This window comes from Marmota marmota, unplaced genomic scaffold (assembly GCF_001458135.2).
Source record: "Marmota marmota marmota unplaced genomic scaffold, marMar, whole genome shotgun sequence".
In the NCBI taxonomy this organism is placed as follows: Eukaryota; Metazoa; Chordata; class Mammalia; order Rodentia; family Sciuridae; genus Marmota; species Marmota marmota.
In genome coordinates this window covers 5,644,868-5,666,853 of record NW_025999891.1, presented here as the reverse complement: position 1 = coordinate 5,666,853, position 21,986 = coordinate 5,644,868, and the positions used below count along the sequence as shown (strand labels likewise).

The 21,986-nt window shown below is 33.6% G+C and overlaps 1 protein-coding gene across 9 annotated transcripts in view; it reads right to left on the bottom strand.

Moving 5' to 3' along the window:
* The window catches only part of Nf1 (neurofibromin 1), a 245,823-nt gene that overhangs the window by 175,681 nt on the left and 48,156 nt on the right, over positions 1–21,986 (bottom strand). For all 9 annotated transcript variants that reach the window (XM_048794474.1, XM_048794490.1, XM_048794485.1 and 6 more), the window contains exons 3-8: positions 19,855–19,938; positions 16,418–16,608; positions 9,291–9,397; positions 4,751–4,818; positions 4,459–4,534; positions 3,562–3,719 (exon numbers count right to left, since the gene is read on the bottom strand). In XM_048794474.1, coding sequence (XP_048650431.1) covers positions 3,562–3,719; positions 4,459–4,534; positions 4,751–4,818; positions 9,291–9,397; positions 16,418–16,608; positions 19,855–19,938 — 684 coding nt within the window. The remainder of the gene's footprint in view (positions 1–3,561; positions 3,720–4,458; positions 4,535–4,750; positions 4,819–9,290; positions 9,398–16,417; positions 16,609–19,854; positions 19,939–21,986) is intronic.

Here is a 21,986-nt window from a genome sequence, read left to right as displayed (position 1 = left end):
GAAAGAAAAAAGGGAATCAAAAACAAAAGAAATCACACAGTATGTCATTTTGTCTGGCTTCCTTTGTTTAGCATGTTTTTGAGATTCATCCATGTTCTGTGAACAGTAGTTACTCTCCTTTCCCATCCCCCCACAAGTGGGTACAGGGGTGCTCTTCCACTGAGCTGCATCATCAGCCTCTTTTATTTCTTTTTATTTTGAGACACGGTCTCATTGACTTGCCCAGGCTGGCTTTGAACTTGGAATCCTCCTGCCTTGGCCTTCCAAGTAACTGGGATTATAGACATGTGTCACTGCACCAGGCAGCAGTTATTTTCCTTTTCTTTCTTTCTGGGTTTTTATTGTTGTTGTTGTTGTTGTTGTTAACCGGGAATTGAAACCAGGGGTGCTACAACCCCAGTCCTTTTTATTTTTTTATTTCAAGACAGGTCTTGCTAAGTTGCTGAAGCTGGCCTTGAACTTGCAATCCTCCTATCTCAGCCTCCAAGACACTAGGATTATAAGCTTGCACCATCACGCCTGGCAGTGCACAGTATTTACTTTTAATTATTGAAAAAATATTCCATCATCTCAATTTATCACAGTTGGTTTATCCATTCACCAGCTAATGAGCATTTGGGTTGCTTTCAAATTTAGGGTATTATGAAAAAGGTATGATAAGCGCTAGAGTATAAATCTTTGAATGAAAAAGGGTATGTCTTTATAATTCTTTATTTTTACGTTACAGATATATATAACCTTCATTTCCTCCATGAATGTAACTTGCTTTTGACATTTATAAATGTGGAATTACATTCACAGAAATAAATGCTAAAATATATATACACACATATAAGCACAGCTGTTCCTAACATTATTACATTGCTATTATTCTATTCTTACACATTTATATCATTTCATTGCTAATAATCTATTGTTTACTTTCATTTGGAATGACTTTTTTTTCCAGTTTTACCTGAGATATAATTGGCAAATAAAATATTTAATGAGTATTTAATATATTTAATACATTATTTAATATATTTAATGAGTATAACATATTTAGATATACATAATAAAGTGATTACCACAAGGTAATTAACATACCCATCATTTCACATAATTTACCCTATGAGGAGCAGGAGAGAGAGTGAGAACACTTGAGATCAAGATACTGTATCATTTTATTCATGTGTCAAAAATTTAGAAGACTGAAAAATAGGGAGTTCTGATAAGGATTCAGGAAAACGTAAATGAACCCAATTTATAATTAGAAGTCCCAAAATGTTTTTCTTTTCTCCATTTTCTGCTAACCTGTTTGTTAAACTATTCACATTCCAGCTTCTTATAAGCCATTATTTCATGATGAGAATGTAAGCTGAAAATGCCCCCAAAACCCTGATGCCAACAAAACTCTTAGAACCAGAATACTAAGATATCTCGCCAGCAAGCACAACCTGCCTAAATATATGTAAGTGTATTTTCTGGCTTTTTGTTTCCATTCTGTTTTGCTGTATGTGGTAGTACACACACGCCTATAATCAAGTGACTTGGAAGGCTGAGGCAGGAGAATCACAAGTTGAAATCTAGCCTAGGTAACTAAGTGAGACCCTGTCTGGAAAAAAAAAGAAAAAAGAAAAAAAGCCTGGGGATGTAGCTCTGTGGTAGACCAAACACTGGATTAAATCTCCAGTACCCTACTCCCGCCACCAGAAAACTGTAATGTTTCTATAGAATGGAAAAGGCAGATTAAACCTTCCCAGTTTTAGCCACTGTCATTAATTCATTTTTCATTTTTATATCATTTTCTCTTATTTCTGCTATGGGTAGGGGACCAAATTAAAGTTTGTTGGGACCCCAGTAGCCTCTGTGCCTAGGCAGGGGTAATAAAAATAGGTCTTCTTATCCAGTGTGGTGAAAAAATAAACTGCTGCCAACTATTAGGAAATAGAAAAGTAGTAAGAACTATTCAAAATTTTAAATACAAATGCTCTGAACACAGAAATTGCAGTTTTAGTCTATGAATTAGTTTATAAAGAGAACCCAAGTACATGTATACACACCCTATAAATCAATAAAAGACAAAAATTAAATGGAAAAATGAGCAATTCATGGAAGGTATACAAATGACTGATAGAAAGATATATCTGGAACTGTGATTACTAAAATTTAAATTCATTTAAGAGTACTACTGAACTTATAGTAGTTTTAACTAGTTCTACTTTACCAATAAATAGAAACAAACAAAAATAAAACAACTACTTTGAAGGGCTTCCAACAATCTAGTATGAAAAATGGTATCCTCAAAAGTTGGGACATTGACATAAGAGAAATATCATAAATTCATAGGCTCTCAAGGATTTCCTACTTCATTTATTTACCCCTCAATTAATAAATTCCCTATCCAATGTTTCTGCAAAGTAGTGAATCATTCAGCTGATTCTGAACATCTTCATCCATAGCCAAATTATGTAAGAGCACATTCATATTTAGTCAGCTAAGAATATTTCTCCCAAAGTGGCAATAAAGGAAAAAGTGTCTATTACAAAACTAGTGCATTTTGAACTTCAAATAAAATGTTAACAACTCAAATCTTTAAAAAATATATATATATATAAGATTCTTTTCAAATTACCAGCTGTTATAATGCTAATTTCAATACAAAGTGTATGTGTAGTCTGCCATCCTAATAAAACTCTGTGAAAACTGTTCTGAGTTTCCTGACCATTTCAATAGCACCAAGCGAACAAACTCCTAAAAACATGCAAACAACATACTATAAAAATGACGAAGTCTATCAGGCATGGTGCCGCATGCCTGTAATCACAGTAGCTCAAGAGACCAAGGCAGGAGGATTGCAAGTTCAAAGCCAGCCTCGGCAATTTAGCAAGGCCCTGTCTCAAATTTTTAAAAAATGTAAAAAGGGCTGGGGATGTGGCACAGTGAGTGATGGCACCCTGGGTTCAATCCCTGGTTTTAAAAAAAAAAAAAAACAGGGCTTGGACTGTGGCTCAGTGGTAGAGCACTTGCCTGGCATGTCTGAGGCACTGGTTTCAAATCTCAGCACCACATATAAATAAATAAATAAATAAACAAACAAACAAACAAATAAAATAAAGGTCCATCAACAACTAAAAAAATATTGNAGGGAGAAAGGAAGGAAGGGAGGGAGGGAGGGAGGGAGGAGAAAAGTCCAGTAAGGCAAACCCTGAAGGGAATATTAGAGAAACTATGTTTAAAAGTAACTGAATTATTCTTTAGTCTTCTCTGGTAAAAAATACCAATGGATTGTTTTTAGTCTTTGATCATTGAATGATATTATTTATTTCTCTTCCAAATAAAATTATGTATGAGAATATTTCCACTAAGGTCACAAACAGAGACCTAAAATGATTATAAAGAATGATAAACCTAGGGTTGGGGGGTATAACTTATCGGTAGAACACTTGACTGGCATGCCTGAAGCCCTAGGTTAGATCCCCAATACCACCAAAATATAAATAATGATAAAATAAAAATGATACACTACTTGAGTAAAATAAACTGTTTCACATATGGACATAATGGAAATGCCCTCCGCACCTTATTCATGTTGTTTTCGTCAACCACATCCTTGGATATATCCTGGATTATTTCTGGACATAAAATAAGGAGAATGATCTGTAGTGGCCAAACTGCTGCTTTACGTTTGGTGCTTTCAGCAAAACCATCCACCAAGTCAAAGAGTTTTTCTGCACACTCTACATGAAAAACATTAAATGACATTATTATGAGAGAAAAAAAATTGCTGGCATTAAAAGTTAGCACTATCCAAAAACCCAAAGGCCACATTTAAAGAGATAAACTTGGAAGTTAATTTAAGCCACTACACAAATTCATTCACATAAGCAGATAAGAACTGTTAAATTTCCCATGTGTTAGAAGAGCTATCTTGATCCATCCTAGAAAAAAAATTGATATTTCACAATGACTGATCTTGTGTTTTGTCTCAATGTACAGGGCCTTATGCAAACTGCAATGTACCCAACCTTCAAAAATTGGACACCTTCCCAAAGAGAATTACCAAAATTACCAAAAAATTTCCCAGGAGTCTATATTCTCTGCCATGCAGCTGTATCCAATGAATTCCTACCTCACAGGTAAAAACAGTATAATTACTTTATATACACATCTGTAAAAACAAAATAAGGCTTTACAACACACAAAAAAAGGTGCTTCTCTCTAACAGCCATCAACAGTAGCCATCAATTATTCAATTAACTCTAAAGATTAAGGTTTCATTTCAAATTTTTTTATTTGCTCAAAGGAAAAAGATTAGAGGTAATTTAGAAATATTAGAGAAAAACAGTATTTCCTATTTGATATCAGTTGATAGTAGAAGATATAAAAGCTCCTTTTTTAAAAAGTAACTTGAAAAGCAACAGGTTTTCACCTCCTAAGAAAGAATTTAAAAGAAAACAAAATTGATGTTAACCTTACCAGCCATATCAGTCTGTGGAATCTGGTAAAGTTTTGTAAACTCATCTGGATAATTTTCTACCCAGTTCCAAAAGGCCTACAAAAAAACAAAACATGTTTATATGAAGCAGTGAACTTTTCTTCATAAAGTAAATGCCACAAACTTCTAATTTCTTCATAAAAATATTATAATGCATTCTTTCTAAAAATTAATGTGAAACTATCACTCGAGTCATGATTTTTTTATTCAAAATACTAAAGGCAGCAACATTTGTAACCCAAAACAGAATTTTAATACCAAAAGTTTTCTTACCTTTTCCAGACTATTTATAACTGCTAACTGTGCAACCTTCTTTAGAGCTTTAAATTTAAATGTTGTTTCTGTGGGGGAAAATTATTTTTAGTTAGCTCTAGATTATTTAATTAACACAAATACAGTTCAGAGATACTAGCAAAAATAACTTTTTTTTCACATACTATTTTTGCCCCAGGATTATTTATAAAGAATGTAAAGACAATTAATATTAACTTCAAACCTATTAGTTATTTGTTAAGACAAAACTAAATTAAAGCAAACATGCCTTCAACTTCAAGTTATGTTTCCCTGTGTTTTTTTTTTAATTTAATTTTATTTTTAGTTATAGTTGGACACAATACCTTTATTTTATTTATTTATTTTTACGTGATTCTAAGGATCAAACCCAGGGCCTTGCACATGCTAGATGAGTGCTCTACTGCTGAGCCACAAACCCAGCACCTGTGTTTTATTTTTTAAAAATTTGCTTTTGCTTTTTTAAAAAGTAAAAACACATGGTCATTGTGGAAATTTTTAAAATACACAATGGCTTAAGCGAAAGTTGAAACATAGTCCACGATTCTACCATACAGAGACAATCATAGTCAAAAGTTTGGTAAATTTTCTTCTACCCCCGTTCCTTTGCATGTATAAGACAAATAAATTTAACATAACTGAGGTCATATTAGCCATGTCAAAATTAATCTTCTTACTTTACAAAATAACCTCAAATGTTTTGAAAATTCTTCATAGGAACTAGGCATGGTGCACACATGCCTGTAATCCCAACGACCTGGGAGGCTGAGGCACGAAGATTGCAAGTTTGAGGCCAGCCTCAGCAACTTAACAAGGCTCTAAGCAATTTATCAAGACCTTGTCTTAAAATAAAAAAAAGCTGGGGAAGTAGCTCAGTGGTGAATTGCCCCTAGGTATCAAAAAAAAAAAACACTTCATAGGTATTTTTGATGACTCTGGAGTATTAACTATTAGTTCTTTTCAATATATTTCGTTCTTTCAAAATCTTAATGCCTCCAGAATATTACAGTTGTCCAAACTGTATGTCTACAGTTACCAATTATTACGTGACTGAATTGGGCTTCTTTTGACTTCTCTCCAGATATTAAAGTCACTGAATTAAGTCAGTGGCTATATAAATATTTTGAAGTTGTACCTTTATATCCAAATGTATTAAAAATTATAGTAACAAATGTTTATATCCAAAGCTTTTTCAATATTACTGACTATATCTTTAATGTAAACAAATATCTAAAAATAAAAGTGTCTGGTGGAAGAGATGAATCCTTTCTAAGGTCCAAGATAAATACTCCCAAGATGCTTTACACAAGGGTTGGACCAAATGGCACTCCTATCAAGAAGCATATCAAAGTACATTAGTCACATCCTTACCATCATTAAACATGCTCATTTTTTTTTTAAAGAGAGAGAGAGAGAGAGAGAATTTTTTTTATTATTTATTTTTTAGTTTTCGGCGGACACAACATCTTTGTTTGTTATGTGGTACTGAGGATCGAACCCAGGCCACACGCATGCCAGGCGAGCACGCTACCGCTTGAGCCACATCCCCAGCCCCAAACATGCTCATTTTTAAAATGTTGCTAATTTATTCAAAATAGTAGGTTGCAGTTTTAATGCATGTAAGATCAAATATTACTTCATATGAATATATTGCAATTTTATTTTTTTTCTTCTATAAATTTATCCTCCACAATGTACCAAAAAGAAAAAAATTTATCTGGAAAAGATGACCCTTCTGAAATCTATTTTACCTTAACAGTCCCTTGACAAAATCTTCTATGGATTTTTAATGAAGAAATACCAGTTTTTATTACATTTACATAAATATCTAAGATAAACATGGGTCTTCAAGTTCTTATCTAAAGAATCTTTTAATTTGAATTTTTATAGACTTGCAAATGAGTAACTTGATCCTAAAACGGTTTTTAAATGTACCCCTTGAATTTTCCTTGCTCCTGTCCTCCTTTGATTTCCAAATAATACCATTACACATTTTTGCCTTCCTATATTCATCAACTTTACCATTTTTTTACTGTAATTCATAGTTCTCTTTAATTATATAAAATTATATAAAATCCAATTCGAAAGATAATGTTTTATAACAAAGATTGTTTTAAAAATGACAGAAAAAATAATGTGTGTGATAACAAATGTTATATGATAGTTAATGTCCAATGAATAACATTAAATCCAATTATTTCAAATTTGGGATGAAGTACACAAAAATGCTAATTTGAAAAGGGATTATTTAATAAATAAAATAATTGTTTGCCTGACATCATGATGATTTTCACTAAACATCTCAGTAGTTTCTTTCTTTCTTTCTTTCTTTCTTTTATTTATTTATTTTTGCATTACAATTCTTAATACGCCATTATATAATACTTTATCATATCTCTGATTTTATATAAGGTATGTTGACACCAAATTCACATCTTCATACATGTATTTTGTATAATGATGAGGGTCTCCTTTCACCATCCATACTATTCCCCTTCTCCTTCCCTTTCCCTCCCACCCCTATCTAGAGGTAATCTTCTTTCCTTTGTCTCCCTCCCAACCCCATTTTGAGTCACCCCCCTTATATCAGAGAAGACATTTGGCATTTGCTTTTTGAGGACTGGCTAACTTCACTTAGCATAATCTTCTCTAATGTCATCCATTTCCCTGCAAATGCCATGATCTTATTGTTTTTTTATTGCTGAGTAATATTCCATTGTGTATAAACGCCACATTTTTTTTATCTATTCATCCACTGAAGGACATCTAGGTTGGCTCCACAGTTTAGCTATTGTGAATTGTGCTGCTATAAACATTGATGTGGCTGTGTCCCTGTAATATGCTGTTTTTAGGGTCCTTTGGGTATAGTCCGAGAAGAGGAATAGCTGGGTCAAATGGTGATTCCATTCCCCAACTTTACCTTGTTGACATCTTGTGTCATCTAGTCTCCATTCCAACATATTCATCTTTTGTGACATAGGTTCTACAAATATCTGATTAGACATCCTACTGATGCCTCAGTCTCAGTAAATCTAAAGATGAATTCATCATTCTCCTGGCCACTCCCTTTCCTGCCATCAATCTTTTCTTTTTCCTGCCTTAAAACAGCTTGTTCTATACTATTCAATAACACCTCTCCAACCTCATATATCTAAATTGATTACCAACCAAATGCTATGTATTTTATGAGCTAAATATCTATTAAAGTGGCCCCTTCCCATTCCATCTAGACTTCCACTACCTTCCTTGTTTCTTACTTACATTACTGTACACTCAAATACCAGAAGTTCATGTAACATAACTCTCTACTAAGTCATTCCACAAATCTGAAGTAAAGTGGTACCTAGCATAAAATATTGATCAAGGTACTTCACACCTTACTGCCTTTCCTTCACTTCCTATGACTACTAAAAGCAATAACCCATAAGCTCCATAGTGTAGCAGTTAAATGTGTTGGTTCAAGAAATGGCCAGGTGTAAAATGAATCTTTACCTTGACAATTACTAGCTCTGTGACCTTGGAAATGTTACTGAAACCTCAATTCCTTCATCCACATATGGAACTAATAATACTGGTACTGCATCATAGAGTAACTGTAAGGTCTGATGAGTAAAGACATATAAATTGCATGGCATAATGCCTGTCACACACTGATAATAAAAAAAAGGGCTGGGGGATGTAGATCAGTGATAAAGCATGTGAGACTCTAGGTTCAAATCTCATTATCATGAATAAAATGGGGGGAACACTGCACAAATGTTGAGGTGGTGGTGGTGGTGTTTTTGAGGGTGAGAGGATACTCGGGATTTAATTTTATTTATTTATTTTTATGTGGTGCTGAGAATTGAACCCAGGGCCTCACACATGCTAGGCGAGCGCTCTACCCCAGTCCCCAATACTGGGGATTTAACCCGAAGGCATTTAACCACTAGCCACATCCCCAACCCTTTTTATTTTGAGACAGAGTCTCACTAAGTTCCTTAGGGACTTGTTAAATTACTGAGGCTAANGAGGGAGGGAGGGAGGGAGGGAGGGAGGAAAGAAGGAAGGAAGGAAACAGAAATGTCAGAAATAAGTTCCCTGGCTCAATTTCTCTTCTCAGCATGAAATCACAATCTCCTGGTTCCTTTTTGCAATGAAGCTTTGATATACTGCTAAAAACTATCATCTATCCTTAAGCATTACAACTAAATAACTTCTATAATCTACAGCCAGCCTTTAAAAGAGATCAAATTCCAGAAAAATTAAACAACATCCTTTCTCTTTATAAAAAGCAAAAAATATAGCTGAAGAAAACTTTCCATTGCCAAGATTTAAGATACTACTTTTCTCTACTATGTTATTTTTAAAGGTTCAAAAATGAGTAAACCTTATGTATTACTGAGCCATTTTATAAGAATATTTGAATTATTAAACTCACTTTGATGTTCTAATCAAACACAATTAGGACATTTAGAACATTTACAACAGAGTTTTGACCCACAGTGATTAATTTCAAGATATATCACACATTTAAACTTACCCTTCAGGAGTCGTTTTAATTTTGAACAATCCACATTAATATACTGTAACAATTCTATATCATGGACATCAACATTATCTTCTGAACAAACAGTCAATTCCTGTAATCTGAGAAGTAAAAAACAAGAATAATTAATCAATTTAAGTGCTAGGATTTTCCAAAATTTCAAATTCAACAGATTCTTTATCAAGTGATAAGTTTATAAGATTAAAGACTTATATAAATAGCAAAATAAATATCCATCCTCCCCCATTCTGGGGATTGAACCCAGGGGCATTACCATCAAGCTACAGCCCCAACCCTTTTTAGTTTTTTTTTTGGTTTTTTTTTTTTTTTTTTATATTTATTTTTTAGTTTTTTGGCAGACACAACATCTTTGTTTGTATGTGGTGCTGAGGATCGAACCCGGGTCGCACGCATGCCAGGCGAGCGCGCTACCGCTTGAGCCACATCCCCAGGCCCCTTTTTAGCTTTTAAGATAGAGTCTCACTAAATTGCCCAGGCTGTCCTCCAATTTATAATTCTCCTGTCTTAGCCTCCTGAATTGGGGGGGGAGGATAAATATTTCTTATAAAAATGGGACATGATGAAAGAAACCATGAAATCTAAGAAAATTAGTATCCCTGTCTTTAAGATTGAGGTATCTAAATTATATTTCCTACTTTTAGCCCAGGGTGCTTGGGAAAATTAGTTAATTTCAGGATTAGGGCAGGAAAAGTTCAAGATAAGCTTTAGTCACCTTGAGCCTGAAAACAAGAAAACCAGTACCACTGTCAGAGTCACCTTGTAAACTATACAGGTGTGAACTTAAATTATGTTCTTGCTGTCAAAAATGAGAAAATTTGATCATCGAAAGAATTATGTTTATGACAACTGAAACATATACAATAAATAAAAATCCATGTGGTAATACTGAAAAAGAATAAAAACTCATGGGTAATCTTTTACCACTGTAGAATGCCAACTTACTCTAAAAATGAACATTCAGAGTCAAGCTTCAATCCTGCATTATCTATGCAGACCATATTACAAGATAAACACTATAAATAATAAAGGAAAAATATTTTACAAGAACCAAAATTTAATGTAAATACCCTGGGTTCAATCTCCAGCACCACAAAGCAAGGCTGAGAAGTGGGGGGTTGTAGCTCTGTGGTACAGCGCATGCCTAGCACAGGTGAGGCTCTGGGTTCAATCCTAAGTACCACATAAAAAAATAAATATAAAAAATAAAAGTTAAATTCTTTTTAATATTTATTTTTTAGTTGTAGTTGGACACAATACCCTTATTTTATTTATTTGTACTTGGTGCTGAGGATCAAACCCAGGGCCTTGCACATGTGAGGCAAGTGCTCTACCACGGTGCCACAACCTCAACCCCAAGGGAGGGAGGGAGAGAGAGAGGGAGGGAGGGAGAAAGAAAGAAAGAAAGAGGTATGGCAGCATGCATTTGTAATCCCAGTGACTCAGGAGGCTGAAACAAGAGTATCACAAGTTTGTGGCCAGCTCCAAAATTTAGCAAGACCCTAAGCAATTTAGTGAGGCCTTGTCTCAAAATAAAAAGGGCTGGGGCCATAGCTCAGTGGTAAACCTGGGTTCCCAATGGAAAGGAAGAAAGAAAGGGCAAGGTGGACACAGTGGGTGTCACATATCTATAATCCCAGTAACTCAGCAGCCTGATGCAGGAGGATCACACATACCAGACCAGCCTGAGCAACTTAGCAAAACTCTGACTTAAAATAAAAAATAAAAAGGATCATGGACATAGCTTAGTGGTAAAGCATGCGTGGGGTTCAATTCCCAGTATTAAAAAAAAAAAATGAATGAATGATAAAATAAGAAACTGCCATTTTGCAGTCATCAATGAAGCAGTAGGTAAAAATTTTATGGGCAGCTTCACAATGGATAATACTGAGAACATCTACAACCAAAAGTGAATAATAACACTAAAAGTGGGATAAGACATTTCCTGATGTGATGTAAAACTAATTACATAGTACCATCTATAGTCCTGTGCCCCGAACCAAATATACCTGAATTTATTCAAACAAGATTTAAATGCTGTCTGTTATGTGCTTTATGTTTCTCACAATGAAAAGCTCTACAAATTCCTATTTCAAGTTATAAGTAAAATAAAGTTTAATTTTATTAACTTCTATTTAATACTAACCAGAAACATGAATACTTTACCTATAGGTCACAAGACACATTTATCTTATATTCAAAAACTGAGTCCTTTTTTTTCATTGTACTTTTTACAATCTGTACATGTGTTCATGATTATTTAATTATATCCCTCCTCTACAGTAGAATGTAAGTAAGCATATAAAGAGAGGAATATTTCTAAACCCCAAACTTCCCTTATGTTGAATATAAAGTTACCACAATGTAGAAAAATTTAACAATTAACAAAAATGTAGGTATTTTAAAACTCTAAAATCCCCTTAAGGCTAAATAGAAAGGATTAGACATTTTCCATTTCTCAGGATTCAGATTTTTAAAGCTGGTATCACTAATCTATTGCACTGTGCTATTTAATAAAGCATACTCATTATTTCCATTAATAGACATCAAAATGGAATTACTAATTTTTTATAAATGCATCAAAAAGACAGCAGAAAAGCACAAATACTATATGGGCTTATTCATAATAATAATTTGAATTTTAACCATTTTAATACAGTTTAAAACTAACTTATTAATCATCACATTAAATCTTGAGTTAATAAAAATAGAATCAATCCTCCTTCTTCGTTCTCATATTCTTCTTTGATTCACCTTAGCCTAAATTAGCCTATAGCTAACATTAAATTTATTCTAGGCTGGGAATATAGCTCAGTGGTAGAGTGCTTACCTAGCACATGAGAAGCACTGAATTTCATCCTCAGCACCACATTAAAAAAATAAATTAATAAAATAAAGGTATTAAAAAATAATTTTAAAAAATTTATTCTAAGCACTTACCCTAAAGTATTTCATATCATTAGAGTAAGAAAAGCATGGCAGCTCAGACTGGGAACAAAAAGGTCCTTAATACTTACTTATATGTTAAAACTCCACAGCTGCTACTGCAAATAACCTATAAATATGAAGTATGGTTCCTTAGGAAACATACCCTAATAGTTCAGCAACACTAACTTTTGAAAAGTGGACTGGTTGTTGAAAATGGAAGAAAGTTTAACTCGTTTTATAGTTCAATTATTGCTAGGAGAAGGGATATCTTTGTGATATTTAAACATTTCTGAAGCAGAGAAATCAAACAAAGGATAGTCTGAATAAAAGAAATGAACTGTGGAAAATCTATCACTCAAACATCCAGAAAGACAAGAATATAAAATTTTGTACTCTAATAATACAAGAATTAGAAAATATAGTCCTGCATAAAACATAAACTAGAATGGAATACACTCTCTTTTAGAAAACAAAACAAAAACAAAAACTTACTTGCACAGAAAGTTTATTTGTTCTGTCAACACTACAGGTAGGTGAAAAAAAGTCACCTGGAGGGCTGGGGCTGTAGTTCAGTGGCATAGAACTTACCTAGTATGTGAGAGGCACTGGGTTTGATCCTTAGAACCACGTAAAAATAAAAAATTAAAAAATAAAAAAAATAACAAATAAGGGCTGGGGTTGTGGCTCAGTGGTAGAGTGCATGCCTAGCATGCGTGAGGCACTGCATTTGATCCCTAGCAACACATAAAAATAAACAAAATAAAGGAATTGTGTCCACCTACAACTAAAAAAATATTTAATAAAATAAAGGCATACTGTCCATACACAACTACAAAAAATAAAATAAAAAGTCACCCAGAGTTGTTAATAAGGGTTTGGATTCAATTTTACACTACCAATACAGTCTGGGGCTGAGAGATTAACAAAAATAAACAGTTAGTAGGTCTAAAGCTGGGCACTTGGCAAAAGCAAATGCAAAACTATCACTTGAACACTCTCAGAGACCAAGGCTACAAGATTCCCAATAAAAATACAGGCCACACTACAGAAAATAAGTTTGCAATCAAAGATTACAATACAGAGAGGAAACAATTCACTATGAATGAGATTGAGCACACACAAATATGCAATTTAACAATGTTAAAAAGAAAATATAAACCAGGCAAAGTGACACAAACCTATTATCCCAGCAGCTCAGGAGACTGAGGCAGAAGGATCACAAGTTCAAAGCCAGCCTCAGCAACTTAGTGAGGCCCTAAGCAACTCAGCAAACCCTGTCTCTAAATAAAATATAAAAAAGGGCTGGGGATGTGGCTCAGTGGTTAAGCACCCCTGGGTTCAATCGCCGGTACCAAAAAAGAGAGAGAAAGAGAGAGAGAGAGAGAAAAAATGTAAGTGTTTTAAATGATTTAAAGAAGAAATTGAAAAAAAATCAAAAATATTAGAAATAAGAAACAATAAAAAAACAGATTTGCAAAGAACTATATAGTAAATTGTAAAGAACAAAATAACTTTTAAAGTCATTGAATATTCTTCTGATGATATATCAAATTACATAGTCTAAAGGGTATTCCCATAACACAACAACTAGATCTGGTGCAGTCACAGAGTAATTCTGCAAAATCAGCTACTCTTCTAGATGAGTACTATGAGCCACAGAATATTGGCTGCTTTAGCAGAATAATGAAACTATCTTAAGATCTTCCCTTAAAGACAAAAACAGAAATACAGAAAGCAATCTTAAGAGCCAGGTATGGTGGCATGAGCCTGTAGTCTCAGTTACTCAAGAGGACTGCTTGAGCCCATAAGTTTGAAACCAATCTGGAAACACAACAAAACCCCCACCTCAAAAAAAAAAGGGGGGGGGAGAAGAAAATAAAGAAACGCAATCGTTTTTAAAAGAAAAACATTTGTTGACAAGGAGAATTGTGAAACATAAAACATTTTCATGATATTAATTCATCCATTACATATGAAATATTATAAAACTTAGCTTCAAAAATAATTGTAATGTCTTGCTAAGATGTCCCCTAAATTAGATTTCATAATGGCTTTGGGGTGAGTGGTCCTCCAATAAGATTAACTCCTATTTCCGGCACTAACTACATGAAAAGTCCAATGAACCACGTTATTTCATAGATTCCATTTCTAATTTGTCTGTCCCCACATGCTAATGAAATTTTGGACAGCTAATTTCTATTATGGCAACAGTAAACGAGATTCAGGAAATAAAAGCTGTCTATTTTTACATGTGCTAATGCTGCAAAATCCCATAAAAGAAAACCTTTGGTGGCCAGAAGATCCAGAAGATTTCTAGGGTTTTCAAAACAGGTACATTTGCTGTGTTTTATAATGCAATTTATACCTGGGTAGACCAAAACATTGTAGTGATCATTTTCTACCTTTAATATTTGAGATTTTTTTCAAAAGTAGGCCTGGTCTGGTAGTCATCTAAATAAAATGGGATTTTGTTCTTTTATAACTTTTCAATCTCCTATTCCTGAAGTGTTTCTTACCTTGCTGATACAATCAGTGTATTATTTACTCAGAATACAAATTGTGATTACTCTATATAGAGTTCATGAAAACATCTTTCTATCATATAAACATTACCCAAGATTATCAATATCATATCATTAAATAAATTTTAATTTTCTTTTGACCAAGTATTTTCTTGAGGTTGAAAAATATCACTGCCCTAGCATCATAAGAAAGTCATTTTTTATTAAAATGATTATAGAGAGGTTAGGGGTCTGTCAATGATAGAGCTCTTGCTTAGCATGTGCAAGGCCCTGGGTTGGATTCTAAAGGAAGGAAGGGAGGATGAGAGGGAGAGAGGGAAGAAGAGAGTGAGGGAGAGAGGGAAGGGGAAAAAGAAAAAGAAAGGAAAGAAGGAATTTTGAAGTCAGTCAGTTCCACCAAAATACCACAGTACAAATTTTCAAACTATGATGTATATTCTCATTTATACTTGCTAAAGAACAACAAAAGAATGAGTGAATCTGACTAGTCCACTTGTTTGCACAATACTGACAAGTCAAAGATACAGGCACCAAAAAGAAACAGGTTTTGTTTTTTTTTCTCTGTTCTCTGTTAGTTTTTGATTTCACCAAGTCTACATGTGATTTCTTTTGTACTTCTTACTTGAATTAAGAACCTATTTGACTTTACTTGCATGAGAAAAGCATATCATTTTCATGAAAGCAAGTTTGAGGGTTACTACTGTAATAATTTTATCCCAAAGTCAAAATTTTATCCCATTTCCACATTCACAACATATCACAACTAATGCTCACAATGATGAGTTTGAATTATCAATAAGGGCTTAAATTATATTTTTTAAAGCATAGACCTATGTATTATGAAAATAATCTCATCAAAATGTGGCTAAAATAATGAAACTAACATAGATTCAGAAGCCAGCCTAACTTACAAAATCTGGATCCTCCATTATTTGGCACATTACCTTAACTTTTGGGGAGTAATGAGTTGCATACCTATAAAATATGGGAAATATCACCAATCTTTCAGAGTTATCATGAGTATAAGACAGCATAGCATATACTATAAATAATAAATGGGACCACTTATGTACATTTAAAACTTCACTTTCTGGAGGATTTTACTTCACAATTACTTCGTTGTACTTCTGTTTGCTTAGGTTTTTGTGAGGTTTTTATTTGTTATTGACTATAATCCTGTGATAAGGAGCACAGCTGTGAGATCATTAGAATTTTATTATCAATTATTCCAAATGACAATAATTTCCTTTAAAGGAATATGTCCCCAAAAAAGTCAAAAATTCATATCTAGTATTTAAAAGAAATGGCCTGGGGATGGGAGGTATCTCAAGGACACCTCATATGCATACTTAAGGTCTGGGTTCAATCCCTACCACCCACATCTCCAAAACACAGGAAAAGAAAATTCCTGGCCATGGAAGATAGCTTTTCCTAAGATTCAGACCTTCATGTTTATAACAATACTCTGATTATCTATCTGCACACATCAATATTGCAATATAATTTAAATTTTCAAGACATTAATGTATAAAATCTCTACCAAAACCCAGAAAAAGTTCATTTCTGGAAATTTTTTATTTTTATATAGACAAGAAAAAAAAGACTTCTAAAATTCATATTACTTTAATAGTCCTACATGATTTACACACTAACCTGGTAGAAATGCGACTAAAGACTGCATTGAAGTTGTTGCAGCTGAGAGAAAATAAAACCCCAGAAGCAGAATTTCGAAGTTCAGCTGCATGTTGGTTTCCTTCACGACACGTATGAAGAAAATGGCAGATTTCTGGTAGCAACTGTTTGACCAGCATTGTTTCATCTAATCTCATTGTGTCCTTTGGTTGCTAAAATAGAAATAATCACATAATTCTAAAACTTTCTTAATTTTTACATTGCTATTTTAAAATTTGCTTAAATTTTACATTTGCTTTTAGGAAAATTTCTCAAACATACAGAAGAGCTGACAGACTAATAAACAATCATTTAGCCATCACCTATATTCAATAATTGTTAATGTTTCATAGTTGCTACATCTATTTATGATACTATAATAAAAGAAGATGGTTCCATTTTTCATGCCATAATTATAGTCCAACCGTCCATCCATCCTCACTGATTCCATGTGCATGCACACATGCATATACACTTATGCTCGGGAGGCTGAGGCAGGAAGATCACTAGTTCAAAGCCAACTTCAGCAAAAGGGAGGTGCTAAGCAACTCAGTGAGACCTTATCTCTAAATAAAATACAAAATAGGGCTGGGGATGTGGCTCAGTGGTCAAGTGCCCCTGAGTTCAATCCCAAGTACCAAAAATAAATAAAGAAGCACATAACATTAGGTGGTCTCCTGTAGGTTAAAATTATATTTGATAACATTGGTGTTAACACTGAGGTCTTTACCTTGTAAAGTAAATGTCTACTTTGTGAACAACCAAACAGATAAGCCAGCCTGAAAATAAACTGTTCCACATCACTATCACTATTTCACATAATGACTTTGGTATCCATACATATATAAAAATCTTGCCAATACTGCGCAGGATAACAAAAAATGAAATTTTATATAATTGTGTGCCACATCCTGTACAACTGTAATCCAAGGGCTTTCAGTGACAAATACACTGAAATATATAAACAGTAAATACATAGATTTCTCATAAATTTGCAAAATTTTTTATAATATCTATTTATTATTTATAGGCCAATGAATCCAATGTTGAAACTACAATAAAAGTTGAAAAAGTATTATATCTTTGGAATAATATTTATATGCAATAAGATTCCTCAGACTCCACAAAATTTTAACCATAGTATGATACTGGCAAGTATTATCTGTCACTTAGCTATTCCAACAACTTATACGATAAATAATGTATTTGCAGGCTCCATTCTCCTTAAAGGCCTCAATTTAATTTGATCTAAAAATGAAAATCAAACTTAGGAAGACATTAACAAGATATTATTAGAGGGAAAAATAAAGTTGTAAAATAAATAAATGAGAAGCCACCATAAAAATCAAGAAAAGCCAACTATTCCATAATATGAATAGGTCTTTGGAGTGTGAGAGTGTGTGTGTGTGTGTGTGTGTGTGTGTGCGCGCGCGTGCGCGAGCCGTGCTGAGGATTGAACCCAGAGCCTTGTGCACGGAGGTAAACACTCTACCAACTGAGCTATATCCCCACACCTTGGATTTTTTGTTTGGTTTTTGCTTTTTTTGAAGTGGTAGGAATTAAACCTAGGGCCCTCTGCATGCTAAGCAAGTGCTCTACTCCTGAACTACATTCCCAGATCTGTACAACTAAAGGAAAAGAAAACAAAACAAGTTATACAAGACTGGAGATGTAGTTCACCACCACACACACATATTTAACAAATAAATTTAAACGTTTTCAATAGCAGAGTAAGGCAAGGAAATATATATTTTATACATTATACAAGTTACACCATAACCAGTTAATAGCATTTCAATTAGACTATCCACAAAGAGAATTAAATCAACCAGGGGCCAATAATATTACTTATCTATTACAAATGTTAATGGAGGAAGCTGTAGAACTAAAAAAGCAATAAACCACTCTGGGACCCCATTCAATCACAGTGTAACTGATGTACTGGTAATTTTAAATCAAAGTAACAAGACTGCTACAAAGAATTGATTCAGAAGTTTAAAAATTGCCCACCTTCCCATTTTGATCACCCTACATAACAGAGCTTTTGCACTTTTGCTTCATTTTACAAATGCATGATAGCATTAGCACAAATTAACAGAAGAAACCAAGCTAAAACAACCAGCTGGCCCTGAGTTTCAGTTGAAAACTTATCAACTGTCCCACAATTCTGGAATATGGCCAACAGCTAATAAAAGAGTTTAGAATATTATGCTTAGATTTTGTAGCCTACAGAGCTTCCCTGAGAAAACACAGTTGTATGAATATAATTATTTTCTTTTTAATTCCCTACTGAATACTCTACCCCTTTCCAAATACTTCTGAGTCACACAATTAGTCCCCATGTATCAAAGTTCTTTCCCTTTAGGTTTACTATAGAAAACTGTAACAAAAGTGGAAGATAGAAGCCATTATGAATCAAAACAAAATCTGAAATTCTGTACCAAAGGCAGAGAGAATAAGAAGTTAATTCCAATATATGTGGAACAGACAGATCTTTAAAAGGAAGTATATAGTTTATGTATTATGTAAACTCCAACCAATGTTCCAAGAAAAACTAAAGTTATGGAAGAAGAGAAATACTCTGCATTACACAACAAATATTTTGGAAAAGTTCAAATTAAATCAGGATTGAAATATACTGAGAAAACTACTTAGAAGAAACCTGAAAAAAATGATTTGGTTCTCAACTAATCCTCCACATAACTATTATATATGAGCGTGTTTACACAAAACAAGAATTCTTAAGGTAATATCTATCTGTTCTCAATAGGATAAATTCAATTTTCAAGCTCTTATATAGATTTGTATAGCAGAGTATTAAAACCATATTCAAGCTAGGTGCAATGGTGCATACCTAGCAACTCAGGAGGCTGAGGCAGGAGGAACATAAAGTTCAAGGCTAGCCTCAGCAACTTAGCAAGACTCTGTCTCAAAAAATTAAAAACATGAGGTTATAGCTCAGTAATAGAGCACTCCTGGGTTCAAGTCCCACCTAACAATAAATAATTAAACAAACCATATTCATGCAGGAGGGAAAATAAGATTACTCTTGGTCTTCTGAAGTATATTTTTTCACAGCTTCACATTGCCACAGGCCTACGATATCTGAAAAATTCATTAAATTAAATAGCAATCTCTTTATTAAAAAATATTTTCTAAAAACCCTGAGACAGATATCTAGCTCAAACTTAACACTTGTAAGTAAACAATATCTATTTAATTTATAAAATACAAGAGAATAATTTTCTCTTGAAAATCATCTGCACCACCAGGTCAGCTATCTTAACAAAATGCACATTCATTTGTCTTAAGACAAAAAGGTCATGTGTGTTCTCTTTGTACACACCTATACTGTGGCACACAGATCATTCCAAGTCTGAAGGCACAAAACCTCCCTATATAAGAGTAGATTTACTTACTCCAGCAAGACATTTTTCCAGTGTATCCAATATAATCAACTGAGAGAGATATAAATTTTTTTCTGCAGTTTCTCCAAATATTCTCTAAAAGAAAAGATATTCAAAACATAAAAGTTAGTCGTCAATCTCTACTACAAATCAGCACACTTCTAAAAAGTGAGGGACTGAATATCAAGAAAAACCAATAGGTGGCTGGGGTTGTGGCTCAGTGGTAGAGTGCTTACCTAGCACATGTGAGGCACTGGGTTTGATCCTCAGCACCACATGAAAATAAATAAAATATTGTGTCCTTCTACAACTAAAAAATTAAAAAAGAAAAAAAAAAACAATACCCTTCCATTTTATCTCCCAGATTATACCCTATTCTGTTATTTTTTATTTTTTCCTAATTCTCATACAAAATAAATTATCAGGCAAACAGAAATGTGGGTATTTTTTAGAGTATGCATTGGCTTTAAAACAATAAAAGATGTTGATATATTTAGGCTTTAGAAATATGTATGATTTAGAGATCTATATCTGAATTTTGACCATTTAACCATATTTTAATTCCAAAAAAGTCTTAATTCTTCAAGAAAATGTTATTGCACCAATTACAGTGAATTTTAAACATTCACTATCCTCAAATTGAATGCTACACTACTTATTTAGTAACAAAAGACTATGGTTTCCAGAATATAATTTATTTAGTAAGCAATAAATGAACACCATTGTCATAATATTGTTTGGATTTTTTTTCTTTTATTCTGAAAAGGGTCCCAAATTTTAAAATATTTCCATATAATTAGAAACATGGTCACATATTCATTTGTGCAAAATCCTATTACTGTACCTTACACACTGTGTAAAAAAAGAGCTATGACAAAATATTAAGTGTATTTCGGTAAATCACTTTAAATTTTATAAAAGGTCCTGTGCTTTTTTTTTTGGAGAAGTTTAATTTTGTTCCATTAAAAAAAAAAAAAAAATTCTTTGTAAGGCAAATGATTGTCCATACTTCCAGTTCATCAGTTCTTTAAGTGTACAGTACTGTCTAAACAACTTTCTTAAAAGGCAACCATCAAAGATGATGTGACTATAAAAATGGGACTTTGATCTTCATAATCTACAACCAGAAGTTGTTTCACAGTTTAATACAAATAATACAAATTGAGATTACAAATGCTAAAGACAAGCAGAAAGCTTGTCAAGATCTAGATCAGTTGCTTTGAACCAAATATGAAAGAGATGGTTAGATAGAAATTGAGAGATAAAAAGATTACCTGAGAGAGAAAAAAAGAGTACATGTCTGAAGGTACAGAAGACCAGCTGGAATACTTTAAAGTTAAGGTACATCAACAGATTATATAAAATGGGAAAAAAAGAAATTATGAACTTTTTTTTTTATATTTATTTTTTTAGTTTTCGGCGGACACAACATCTTTGTTTGTATGTGGTGCTGAGGATCGAACCCGGGCCGCACGCATGCCAGGCAAGCGCGCTACCGCTTGAGTCACATCCCCAGCCCCGAAATTATGAACTTTTAATAGAGGAATTACTTCATGAAATAGGTAACAATTTGAGGAAAATTATTTCAACAATAGGTTCTCTTATTACAGAATCTATCACAGGTGACAAGAGTAAGGAAAAATATTAATTGATTGAAATCAATTCCACATTTTAGGAGTAAAAGCACATTTTATTCACCATCTACTTTGAACTAGCATCTCACAATCTGATATGTAAATTCAAATAAGAAGCTAAAGAAAAGCACATAATAGATTATACAGGGCTTAAAGTGTAGCTCAGTCCTAGTAGAGCACCTGCCTAACACATGCAAGTCTTGGGTTCAATCCCTAGCACTGCAAAAACAACAACAAAAAAAATAGCAAAACCCAGAAAAAAAGTTTCTATACTACAACAAATTCATACATGATACAAAAACCACATAAAGGGCTGGGGTTTTGGCTCAGCAGTAGAGCGCTCGCCTAGCACGTGTGAAGCCCTAGGTTTGATCCAAAGGAAAAGGAAAGCGGGGAAGGGGGGAAGGGGGAAAAGAGGGAAGGGGGGAAGGGGGAAAAGAGGGAAGGGGGAAGGGGGAAGGGGAAGGGGAAGGGGAAGGGGAAAGGAAGGAAGGAAGGAAGGAAAGGAAA